General features: G+C 38.3%; 1 protein-coding gene across 1 annotated transcript in view; it reads left to right on the top strand.

Annotated features, from left to right (window-relative positions):
- The window catches only part of DPP6 (dipeptidyl peptidase like 6), a 1,232,953-nt gene that overhangs the window by 939,603 nt on the left and 280,164 nt on the right, over nt 1-13,186 (top strand). The window contains exon 7 of the mRNA XM_036759527.1: nt 12,255-12,336. Coding sequence (XP_036615422.1) covers nt 12,255-12,336 — 82 coding nt within the window. The remainder of the gene's footprint in view (nt 1-12,254; nt 12,337-13,186) is intronic.

Raw genomic sequence — 13,186 nt, 5'->3', positions numbered from 1 at the left:
ACAATCCTGTGAATAAGATGATATTATAATTACCCCCATTTTATCGATGAGGAAACTAAAGCTCAGACCAGTGAAATGACTGAAGCTGAAAAAAAAATCGTGTGGCTAGTAAATGTCAGAAGCCGGGAGTCATAGGTTTTTTTTTTATACCAACTCCAATTATCTAACTTTTTTTACTTTAAAAATATAATATTAGAATCAGAATTAAAGAGAGAATTCCACCAAGTTTTCTCCAGTGAAAGGGAAAGGAGTCAAAAGGTGATCAATAGCCTTACAGAAGTGCTAACTTCAGTGGATTTTTTCAAATTCCTCCAAATAATTTTATGAAAACAACTACAGGCTGAGCATGGTGGCTCATGCCTATAGTCCCCATGATCTGTGGGAGTCTAAATGTGATGAGCATTTTAGCTTCAGAGTTCTGAGCTACAGTAGGTCTAACGCTGATTGGGTATCCACAGTCTGGTACCAGTATAGTGAGCCTCCAAGAGTGGAGAGGCTACCACGCTGCCTAGAGAGGGGCAAAGTAGCTCCATTCAGAAAAAGAGCAGGTCAAAGGGTCCATGCTGATCAATAATGGAATTGGGCCCCTGGGTAGCCATTGCACTCACAACCTTGGCAAGTTAGGGAGACCCAGCCTTAAAAAGAAGGCCTAAATTATGCCACACTCATTTCTACCTCAAAAATTCAAAATGATTCATGCCCCATTTTGCTTGTTGTAAAACTGGAGCAGATTCTATTATTATTTCCCATGGCGAGACCAACTAATTTTCCTCTTTGTGAATCATTTCTCACCCATCTGTGCCCACCTCAAAGTCAGTAGACTTTGTCAGTCTGTTAGGGGTGTGAGAAATCTAACTGTTCAGTTGTGAGAATAAACAGTTCAGCAGAGAAGAAGCATCCAAGAGGACAGAAAGAGCCACCGAGTGTGAAGCAAAGCATGAATGAAGGCAAACTGTCACTGAGTGATCTAAGATGGACAGAAATTAAATCTTTGCCTTCTTTTCTGCTTTGGCTTCTAAGATGTGTCAGTGATGCTACCAACATTTGCTCCCAGAGGAAAAACAGGATTAGCCTGACCTTTGCAGCAAGCCCTGTATTTCTCTTTGCTCTAAATGAAAAACTTCTCAGGGTTGACTTTTGCTTTATCGTTCCCACTCTCTTTTTTGAGTTCAAAGTTTATTGTGTCCCTTAAGTAATCAAGGAATCAGATTAGAATTAAGCAGCTATGTAAACATGGCCAAGTCCCTCCACAGCAATGTGCCTCATTTTCTTCATCTGGAAAAAGAGAGGATTATTCTTAGTGATCTCTAAGGTCCCAGCCATTTCCAGTGTTCTATGAATAGTATGCTACCATACTGCAGATGTCAGTAGGATCTCTTAGTATCTTATTGCTGTAGAAAGAGGACAAAAATATTTTTGGGAGGAGTGGAGGTTATTATGGTAGTTAAGATTCACAAATCTTTTCCAAGGACAGAAATGGTACACAAAGCTCTTGTTGCATGTTATTTGGCTTAACCTCCTCAGCTGTGAGGGGCATCAAAGTGAGTAGAAGAGAAAGCCAGCCCTGAAGTCTGAGAAAACCAGAATTCATCTCCCACCTCTGACATGCTAGCTGTGTGATCCTGAGAAAGTCGCTTGACCTCTTAGAGATCTAGGCTACTCTATGATTCTAAGTTTCAAAGAAGATGCGAAATTATCTTGGTAGAGGGAGTTCCTTCATCAAGAGTTCCCTGTGAAAATGAAATTACAGGTCCAGTTTCAACCCCTAATCTAATGGTTCCAGGCATCAAAGCGTCTACTTGATGTTTCCTTTTATTAATTCACTGCCTAATCTGGTTCCTTAGCCTGACATGAAAGTGACCCTGGACCACTTCTTTTAATGAAGTCCAAACTTCTGAATGCATTGAGCTTGGGCTTGTTGACAGACAATCTGTCATCCAAAACAACCCAGCTAAGTTCAGAGATGCTTAGCAACAAAGAATTGAGTACTAGATGATTCTGTTTTGGTCATAACAACTTCTAAGACTATTTATGAGGGTTTGCCATTTGTTTCAGTGGAAGAAGTACCCACATCAATAAAACTATGAGTTTTTCAAAATATCAAAGGAGGTCACCATTAAAAGAAGTAGCATTGCAATTAAAAATCTCTAAAACAAAAGGATCCCGGGTAATGTGCTCTTCTTTTCCAAGTACTATGTATCCTCTAAGGAATAAAACCAATAATGATGACTTTGATAATTATAATAAATTGATAGGAAAGTATTCATTATAATAATAATATTTATACGGCATGTAAGTGTTTGCAAAGCCCTTTAATTATATTATCTCATTTATTTCTCCTAACAACTCTATAAGTGATGTTATTCTCTCAATTTTATGGATGAGAAAACTGAGGCTGAAAGAAATTAAGGCCTTCTGAATGTAAGACCATTGCTCTTTCTACAATATGATATGGCAGAAGTAATGATAGAATTACCATCATCACCTCTTGAGAAGTCATGAAGAAAGGCAAAGGTACCAGCAGACTAAAAATAGGCAAATGCCTTATTTTCAAAAAAGGAGGAAAGGTGTTTTCCTGAAACTATAGACCAGTAAAATTCATGTCAAATTACTGGCAAAATTCTAGAATAGATTATTAAGTAGTTCAAAAGAATTCAGAAAAAAGAAGAGTTGCTGTGTGGTTTTGTCCTTGACTTTGTCCTGCTTAACAGCATGCAATTAACTAAAAGAGGAAAAAGAACATATGATCCCTTTGTGTTTATGGCTTGTTGATTACTTAAACACACACACACACACACACACACACACACACACACACACCCACACACACCTTTTTATTCAGTAAAGCAAATGCTGCCTTAAAAGCTCTCCTCCAAAAAGGTGTCTCCCTTGCATGTGCTAAAGGAACATCTGAGTAGAATGGAAATGTGGAAAGAGTCCTGGATTTGTGTTCGAATATCATCACTATCATGTCTTTCTTGTACAACCTTATATAAGTCTCCTCAACTTTAAGGGGTTATACTAGAGGACCTCTGAGAAAATTGCCAGCTCTAAATCTATGATCTTTTGAACATTTTAAATAGTGAATTGAATATATCATTGTGGGAGAAACGGCTACTGTGATTTCTTATATGTCAGAATGAGGATTCAGAATTATTTAGGCAGGCTATCATGATGGTTTCAGACCTGTAAGATAGAATTGAATATGAGTAAATATAAATTCTTGTATTTAGGATTTTAAAAATTTATTATGTTGTTCATGAGAGAAAGATCTAGTGAGTCGAATTCTAAATAAAGGCAGCTAGGGTAATGCTTTGAATAGGACAGTGGGCTTGGAGTCAAGAATACATAAGTTCACATCTAACATCAGACACACTTACTACTTGTGTCACCCTAGGCAAGTCATTTAACCTCTGTTTGCCTCAGTTTTCTCAACTGTAAAATGAGGATTATAAGAGTACCTACCTTGCAAGGTTGTTGTGAGGATGAAATGAGTTAATATTTGTAAAAAAGTACTTAGTACAGTGCCTGAGACATAAAAGGCATGATTATTGTTGTTCTTCAGTCATTTTAGTAGCATCTGACTCTTTGTGACCCCTTTTGGGATTTTCTTGACAAAGATACTGGAATGATTTGCTGTTTCCTTCTCCAATTCATTTTCCAGACAAGGGACTGAGGCAAACAGAATGAAGTGACTTTTCCAGGTCTCACAACTACTAAATGTCCGAGGTCAAATTTGAACTCAGAAAGATGGTCCTTCTTGACTCCAGACTTGGCATTCTATCTATTGTGCCACCTAACTGCCCCACAGAAGGCACAATATACATGCTTATTTCCTCTCCTTCCCTCCCTATTATGATCCAGTAATATGATGAACTACTACCCACCCCCCCCAAAAAAAAAGCTAATTCAGCCTTAGGTTGTATTAACTGAAGTAAATGTCCAGAGCAAAAGGATCATTCATTATGTATCATTGAACTTTAGTCTACTGAGTTGTGTTGGAATCACAGAATCTTTAAAAAATAAAAACTCACCTAAATTCATTCTCTCTTCTATCCTAGAAATTTAATCCATCACTTTTTCATTCCATTACAGAACAATGGATTTGAAGCCACAAGACCTAGGGGGTTTCAAAGCCACCTCTGCCACTCCCTTCCTTGGCAGCTCCCTTACCTTCTCTGGTTCTCAGTTACTTCATCTTTAGAAAGAAAGTTTTGGATTAGAGGATATCTATGGTTTCTTCTAGCCTAAAATCCTATGAACTGTGGATTATTAGTTTGGGATTAGCCCTCTTTGGCTGAGCTTTGTTTGATCTCATTCCCTATAGAAAACCACTCTGATAGTATTGTTTGTTTGGCATTTCCTCAAGATGGGATTATTGAATAGGTAAGAGAAATCATACAGTGTCTCAGTGTAAGTGGATGAACTTGGATATACCTCCAGTGACATCTCAAAGGCCGAATCATTGCTGGCCCCAATAGTTTCTTTATGGCCTTGTGAAATCATTCGCTTGTCTGTTGTCTATACAGAGATAGTTATTCACTGATCAATAATAATGCCTTACATCCACATAGTATCTCATTAATTTTACATCTCCTCATAGAGCCAAGCACAGTGCTATGCACAGAAATGGTATTCAGTAAATTATTAAATTAATGAATGATGCTTTGCAATTTATAAAAGAAGCACAACTAATCCAATTTTCTTATCTGATCCTTCCATAAACCCTGTAAGGTGCAGACATGGCCTATATTTTTGGGAGGGGAAAGATTTCAGACTGCAGATTCCATAGACCTGCCTTTAAGTTTCAGCCATACCTGTGTGATTTTGACCAAGGCATTTCTCTCTGGGACGAGTTTCCTGATCAACAAAGTAAGAGTATTAGATAAGATGATTTCCAGTGTCCCTTTCGGCCTCAAATTTGCAGTCCGTTGACCTTATAACACAATGATTCTTTCTAGACACAATTTCCTCATCTGTAAACTTAAGGGTATTATTGAGTGAGAACCTCCAAAGTTTCTTCTAGGTTGTAATCAGTGCTCTTATGATCCCCATTTCACAGATGGGGAAAGCAAGTCTAAGAGAGGTTGTGATTTACTCCAAATTGAATAGCCGGTAAGTGGCAGATCTGGCACTCTATTACAAATCTTCTGACTCCTCATGCTGTTTCCCCATGCTAGGATACCTTCCCACTGTTTATAGATGTGCCAAATGTGTTGGGAGGTAAGGATGAATTTCTTTCAACTTCACAAAAGTAGTAAAGGGCTCCCACTGCATGAATGAGAAAATGCTAATGGAAATTTAAATGCATGTATAACCTTGGCATATTGGAACTGCTGTTTTTGTAATCTTGGGAGGCACATTATCCACTCAGTGATACCCTTTTCAGTTAACATTTACGGGAGTTTACAGTTGTTAAATTAGAGAGAGGTTAATCCCCTGTTGTTCCTGAATAACTTAGGCACCTATTTGGAAAGCATGAGCTAACAAAATGAATTTCAAAATCAAATAAGGTTACAGAATTTAAACAGCATTTCTCTCTAATCTGCTTTCCAGTCCTTTATGCCTGACAAATTCCAAAGACACCCAGACAAGTCTGATTCACTGTGTTTGTGAGCCTTGCCCAGTATTTTTAGAAGCAGCACCTGACTGATATCACCACAGTGTGAACAAGATCAAGATGGTGATGAAGGGGGTAGGTGAATTCATTCCCCATTCCTCCTTGGTTTCCTCATGCATCAAATAGGAGTAATATCTGCCCTGTAGTACTTTATAACAACCAGGTAAGGCTGAAAGGAGAGAGCAAATGTGGAAGTCTTAGGAAAGTTAAAGCCCATTCTACCAATGTCAGGTGATACTGAATTCACAAGACCACAGATCTAGAACCGGAAGGAACTTTATGGGTCATCTAGTCCAAACCCTTACAGATGAGGAAACTGAAGGCCAAGGAGATTAAGTGAACTGTCTAAGGCTATACAGGTACTCAGCTTTGGAGGCAGGATTAGAACCCAGCTCTTCTGTCTCTAGAGCCAATGTTCTTTCCTTTTTGCTGTTCTTTCTTTTCCAACCAATCCCAACCCTCTCCTTTGCACTAATGTGTTTCTGGTAAGCCTCAGTCTACATTCCCTAAGGCTAAGAATTGTTCTGTAGTTGTCTTTACATTCCTTGTACATAGTAGGTTCTTAATGCAAGTTTCTTAAATTGCCTTGGAGGTGCTGTATATGCTGGCATAACATTAGGGATAAAAGGGACTTTAACAGGCCATTTATTCCAAGTCTCCTTTTACAGATGAGGAAACTGAGTCATGAAAGGAGGCAGTGACATGTCCAATATCATTTAGGTAGCGGGTGGAAGAGCTATGTCCTTTCATTCCATAATCGGTGTTCTTTTCACTGAACCACGTGGTTGAGTTGAATGGAGAATGTAAGCTCCATAAGGCAAGGCACTGTCCCACTTTTGGGGTTTTTACTATTTTGTTTTTCCCCAGTTACATGTAAAAACCATTTTTAACATTGCTTTTTAAAATGTTGAGTTCCAAATTCTCTCCCTTCCTCCCGCCCCTCCGTACCCCACCTCCATTGAGAAGGCAAGCAATTTGATATAGGTTATACATGTGTAGTCATACAAAACATATCCATAATAGTCATGTTGTGAAAGAAAACATAGACAAAAAAACAACAAGAAAAATAAAGTCAAAGTTACTGTTGCCAACAGTATCTCCCTCTGTCCTATCCCCCACCCCATTTATTCTATTTTCTCTCTGCTTTCACCCTGTACCTCCTCAAAATTGTTTTGCTTCCTACTACCCCCTCCTCTAGTCTGCCTTCTCTTCTATCACCACTCCTCTTTCTCTTATCCTCTTCCCCTCCTACTTTTCTGTAGGGCAAGATAGATTTCTATACCTAATTGAGTGTATATATTCTTCCCCCTTCGAGCCAATTTCAACGAGGGTAGGTTCACTCACTCCCTCTTACCTCCGTCCTCTTCCCTTCCACTGTAAAAGCTCTTTTATGTCAAATAATTTACCCCATTCTACCTCTCTCTTTTTCTTTCTCCCAGTAAATTCTTCTCTTACCCCTTCATTTTATTTTTTTAGATATCATCCCTTCCTATTCAACTCATACCTCTGTCCTCTGTCTATATATACCCCTTCTAACTATCCTGATAATGAGAAAGGTCTTGTGAGTTAGAAATATCATCTTCCCATGTAGAAATGTAAACAATCTAACCTTATTAAGTCGCTTATGATTTCCCTTTTCTGTTTACCTTTTCATGCTTCTCTTGAGTCTTGTATTTGAAAGTCAGATTTTCTACTCAGCTCTGGTCTTTTCATCAAGAATGCTTGAAAGTCCTCTATCTCACTGAATGTTTATTTTCCCCCTAAAGGATTATACTCAGTTTTGCTGGGTAGGCAATTCTTGGTTGTTATCCTAGCTCCTTCACCCTCTGGAATATCATATTGCAAGCCCTCCTGTAGAAGCTGCTAAATCTTGTGTTAACCTGACTGTGGCTCCATAGTACTTGAATTGTTTCTTTCTAACTGTTTGCAATATTTTCCCCTTGACCTGGGAATTCTGGAATTTAGTTATAATATTTCTAGCAGTTTTTGTTTTGGGATCTCTTTCAAGAGGTTATTGATGGAGTCTTTCAAACTCTATTTTACCCTCTGGTTCTAGAATATCAGTGAAGTTTTCTTTGATAATTTCTTGAAAGATTATGTCTAGGCTTTGTTTTTGATCATGGCTTTCAAGTAGTCCAATAATTTTTAATTTCTCTCCTGGGTTTGTTTTCCAGGTCAGTTGTTTTTCTAATGAAATATTTCACAATTTCTTCTATTTTTTTCATTTTTTGTCTTGTTTTATTGTTTCTTGATTTCTCATGAAGTCATTAGCTTTCATTTGCTCCATTCTAATTTTTAAGAAATTATTTTCTTCAAGTGAGCTTTTGAACCTCCTTTTCCATTTGGCCAGTTCTCTTTTTTAAGGCATTCTTCTCCTTGTTGGCTTTTTGGACCTCTTTTATCATTTGACCTAGTCTATTTTTTAAAGTGTTATTTTCTTCACTATTTTTTGTGTCTCCTTTGCCAAGCTATTGACTCGTTTTTCCATTATTTTCTTGCATCCCTCTCATTTCTCTTCCCAATTTTATTCTACCTCTCTTACTTGATTTTCTAAATCCTTTTGAGTTCTTCCATGGCCTGTAACCAATTCATATTTTTCTTTGGGGCTTTATATGTAGGAACTTTGACTTTATTGTCTTCTGAGTGTGTGTTTTGATCTTCCTTGTCACCATAGTAACTTTCTATAGTCAGAGATTTTTTTCTGTTGCTTGCTCATTTTCCCAGCCTGTTACTTGACTTTTAACTCATTGTTGAAGTAGGGCTCTGCTTCCAGGGTGAAGTGTGCATTGTGCCAAGCTTCAGGGGTTTTGTGCAGGGGTTTTATTCAGAGCTATTTCTAGGGAACCTGTAAGTTTTCAGTTCTTCTAAGGTAATATGATCTAAGGAGAGGTGTTTACTACTCTCCTGGCTGTGCTCTGGTCTGTGAGCAACCACAAGCCCTCTTTTCTGCCCTTAGACTGTGAGGAGGGTCTCCTCTCCACTGTGGCTGCAAGCTCAATGATGCTAGTGCTCCTCCTCACCCTGGGACTTCCACCCAAGACTGGAACCCAGATCCAAGTATAGACAAAGCAACAGAGTCCTGCCTCAGTGCAAAAAGACCCTTGTAATCTTCTGACTAGTTGTTCGATCCCTTTACCATCTGTGGGCTGAGAACTCTGGAAGCAACTGCCACTGCCACCAACACTACTACCAGTTCAGTTACTCCCAAGGCCTGTTCCTGGTTTGCTGTAGCCAGAGCTATGCTGGCACAGCCTGTGGTGGACTGTGCTCAACTGTCACCCAAGTGCAGCAGACTTTTTCTGCCAACCTTCCAAGTTGTCTTGGGGCTAGAAATTTGTTTCACTCCATCTTTTTGCTTTCTGCTGCTCTAGAATTTGTTCAGTCATTTTTAAAGGTATTTGGAGGGATTTTGAGGGAGAGCTCAGGTGAGTCCCTACCTTTACTCCTCCATCCTGGCTCTGCTTCATCACTTTTATTTTTTTACCCCCCACTGTCTGGGATTTGTTGTTTTCTGTTATTTCCAGTTTTGTCTGACTCTTTGTGACCTCATTTGGGGTTTTCATGGCAAAGATACTGGAGTTCTTTGTCATTTCCTTCTCCAACTTATTTTATAGATGAAGAAACTGAGCCAAACAGGATTAAGCAACTTGCTCATGGTCACATAGCTAGTAAGTGTCTGAGGCTAGATTTGAACTCAGGAAGATGAGTCTTCTTGACTTCAGGCCTGGCACTCTATCCACTGCAACACCTAGCTGCCTTCTGGAATAGTAGGTGCTTAATGAATGCATATTGACTGATTGTCGAAGCCCAGAGAGACATGCCTGAGATTACATAGCAAGTTAGTGGCAGATCTGGGCTTATAAATCCTGACTTCCGGTTTATTGACCTTTTCACAGTGTCACACTTGACCTAACAGTCAATTCTTTTTACTGAAAGTCTTCACCTTAGCATCACCTACTTGATTTTATCATGTTATTTTGATCATACCATTCTCCTCACCTTAATGTAGCCCATGGTGACCAGTGTACCACAGAGAAAGACTTCAGTCTTCACCTCCTCAACATCTTTCACCAGGGTACTTTGGACTATCAGACATTTTTCATATCCTTCTGCTCCTAAAATGATCTGTTCTACTTCTGCCAAAAAAATGGATTCAACTATGAACATCTTCCTTGTGCATGTTAAAAATCTGTGTTTCTAAGTCTTTTCCTGAACCACATATGATACCCAGAAAGCCCTTCCCAGCTCACTTCTCCTAAAATGTAATTTCTTTCCTAAAGCACTATCCTTAACTAATAACAGAAAAATGTTGCTAAGTTCTTTCCATTTGCCATCTCCTGTAATTCAACCTAAATGCCTTTAATAAATACATATCTCTAGTCTATGGAATATTGTACTCAACAGCCTTATCCCTTGGCAAGCCATTTCAGGTCAACAAACATTTTTGAAGTTATAGTGATGTGTTTTGTTTTGACATTATAAACATTTACAGATTACTGCTACTTTTTGAGGTCTCCTGTAACAGAATAAAACAGTTAAGTAAAACTAATAATAGAGTGACCTCATCTGAAAATGATTGTAATGTTTCATAAGAAATCTGTTCACTCCTTCTCACTCCCAACTCATTTTTAAGATAAAACAAACTTTTTATACAAAAACATTCATAGTCATGCAAAATTAATTTCCTCAATAGCTGCATACAAAAAAATGTATATGCTTCATTCTAAATTAATCACCTCTCTGTAATTAATAGTTTATTTCATCATCAGTGCTCTGGAATCATGTATGGTCATTGCACTGATCATAGTTCTTATACCTTTCAAAGTCATTTGTTTTTACAATATTATTGTTACTGTATACTTTTAAAAAGTGTTTAGTAAGTACCTACCATGGGCCCAGAACTGTGCTGAGTACTAGGGATGCAAAGAAAGGTAGATTCTAGACTAGAGGTGGGGAACCTGTGTCCTTGAGGCCACATGTGGATCTCTAGGTTCTCATGTGCAGCCCTTTGAATTCAAACTTCATGGAACAAATCCCCTGAATACAAGGATTTGTTCTGTAAAACTTGGACTCAGTCAAAAGGTTGCACTCAAGGACCTAGAAGGCCACATGTAGCCTCAAGGTCACAGGTTCCTCACCCCTGTTCTAGACAGAGATTTGATGTTTATTGTAGAGGAAAATCGTGGAGATACTGTTTTTTGCACACCTTGGGATAATAGTTCTTTCTCCCACTCAGTCAGTTCATGACATGGAGGAACAGGACCTTTACTAAACTTTCTAGACATATAGAAAAGAAAATATGACTCTTCTCATCTCCTAATTTTAAAGATTCAGCCTGTTCTGGCTACACAGCCAATGGAAAGAGGCTGTTGCCACCTATATGATAGGAGAATAAAGGACATCTTTCCCAGAAGCAGGATGCCTCTGAGGGAATTGTGGGAATTGAGTGAACTACACAGACTCTATCTTTTGACTCAGTTCTGGAAGTAGCTCAGTTCTATTCCATTATGGGTCTAATCCAATTTCTGTCTTGTAAGAAAATTTTATTCAATTACAGAAATTATGAGAAAACTTTTTTGCATTGTTCGAACCTACTCTGATGACTGGGAAGCTGGACCCCCTCTACCTCTCACTTAGAGACCCTTAACTAAGGACCTAGATTCTACTGACCAGAAACCCAGTCAGATCCAAAGATTGATGCAAACAGTTTTCTCACAATTATACATCTCAAGCAACCCATATGTCTCTTCTGAAAACAGGCCCCATACTGGTCAATTAGTTACTGTTTCTTTGAATGTGGACACTTGAGTAGGAGTGGGACACCTCTTTTTCTGATTTCAGGGAATTGTACATTTTTACTCTTCTCCCAAATTGGAAAGACCCTAATCTTTCCTCCAATTAGAAATCAGATGACTTAATTTTGTATCCTAGTTTATAGGCTGTTAATTGTTATCTTTTAATGCATAAAAATCTTTCTCCTCCTGTGTTCAGGGTTCAGTGCCAAAGCTGAGGAGTCCTCATCCTGATTTGTTATGCAATTGGCAGGCTTTGCTTAATAAATTAATATGCTTAGAAGCTTGAACCTTTGTTCCTCAGTTATTTCATCTTTCACCTACCACACTTCCATGTTAGGTGATATAAATATGTGCAGCAAAGCCCCCTGTTCCTCCTGGATCATGGATTTAGAATTGAAAAGGATTTAACTGAAGCCCATTATATAAGGAAGTTAAATTGACCTTGTATTGTGTTTAGGAATATTTGCTTGGAATGTGAAAGATGGGGATGGAGCTATTGTGAACTTAGGGGTGTTGCTATACACTTCAATTTTTAATTTTCACTGTTCTGGATAGTTTAAAATTTGATCAGTGTGCCATTCTTGCTTGCTTTCTCTTTTGATGAGTGTTTACCATTTGGGCTAGGCAGGGATGGACTTCTTTCCGGTTTTTTTTTTTGTACATTTTACACATGCAAGGAATTGTAATGGAGACTGAGTAAGATATCTTATGTACTAATCAGCCAGAACTCTTCATAATTGATGCAGAAGAGAAAGGACTCCGCGTGCTGGCTAGACGATGAAGTCCAAGCATATAAAACCTTTGATTCCCACTGATTTTCTCCATGTGTTTCTTTTCAGAGATCCTCAAAGCTTGGATCCTCCAGAAGTCAGCAATGCCAAACTCCAGTATGCAGGGTGGGGCCCTAAAGGTCAACAGTTGGTAAGCAGGCAAATCAAGTAAAATGGTGATGTTTTGGTTTGGTTGGTTCATGTGGGAGTTGGGGAAGGATTTAATGACAGATTTCGAGGTTCTCTCTCCACTTTCAGAAAAAATAGCATTTTCGTGTTGCAAGTTCACCTCGTTTATACAATCAGTTTATTAAATCATCATTCAATAATTTTTAAGTAAATCTTTTTTTTAAGCAGGATTGGCAGTGTAGCATATGAAACACAAGGCCAACCTTGGTGTCAAGAAGACTTGGGCCCAAGTTTTGCTCCCGTCAGAGCTTTATGACCATAAGCAGGTCACTTAATCTCTCAGTGCCTCCAGACAGGACAGTTCAGTACAACAACAAATACAGATGAGTTGCTGATCTGTATTGGTGGAAAGAATTTTCAGGCTAGAAGTTCCCTACACTAACAAAAATAACAAATCTGAACCTTTCCTATCACCAACCTTCAAAATAAATGCACACGCATATTTATTTTAAAAAAAACCTTTTATAAGAACTCAAAATTTTTTAAATAAAATAAAACAAATTATTTTGTAATATAAGTCATCATTCTATGATCTTTTCCCCCTTATATGCAAGACTTCTTAAAAAAAAGGGCTCACTAGTAATAATTGGTGTAATTCTCAAAGTTACTGATATCTTGGCTAAACTGCAATTCCAGTAAGGGGCCTGTAATTAAAAAGGTAAATAAACAGGATCTTAGGGTAGGATTGCTTGGCTTTAAGGATTTTTTATGAGATCTGAATTGAATTGGTTAATTTATTGATTATTAATTACCCAGGAAAAAAAAGAAAGACAGTCTGACCATGGTGTCAAATGTTTGTCTATATAACCGTT

Source organism: Trichosurus vulpecula, chromosome 5 (assembly GCF_011100635.1).
Source record: "Trichosurus vulpecula isolate mTriVul1 chromosome 5, mTriVul1.pri, whole genome shotgun sequence".
Classification (NCBI taxonomy): domain Eukaryota; kingdom Metazoa; phylum Chordata; class Mammalia; order Diprotodontia; family Phalangeridae; genus Trichosurus; species Trichosurus vulpecula.
Note: the sequence above shows the minus strand (reverse complement) of the source record. Positions and strands in the feature narration are given on the sequence as shown.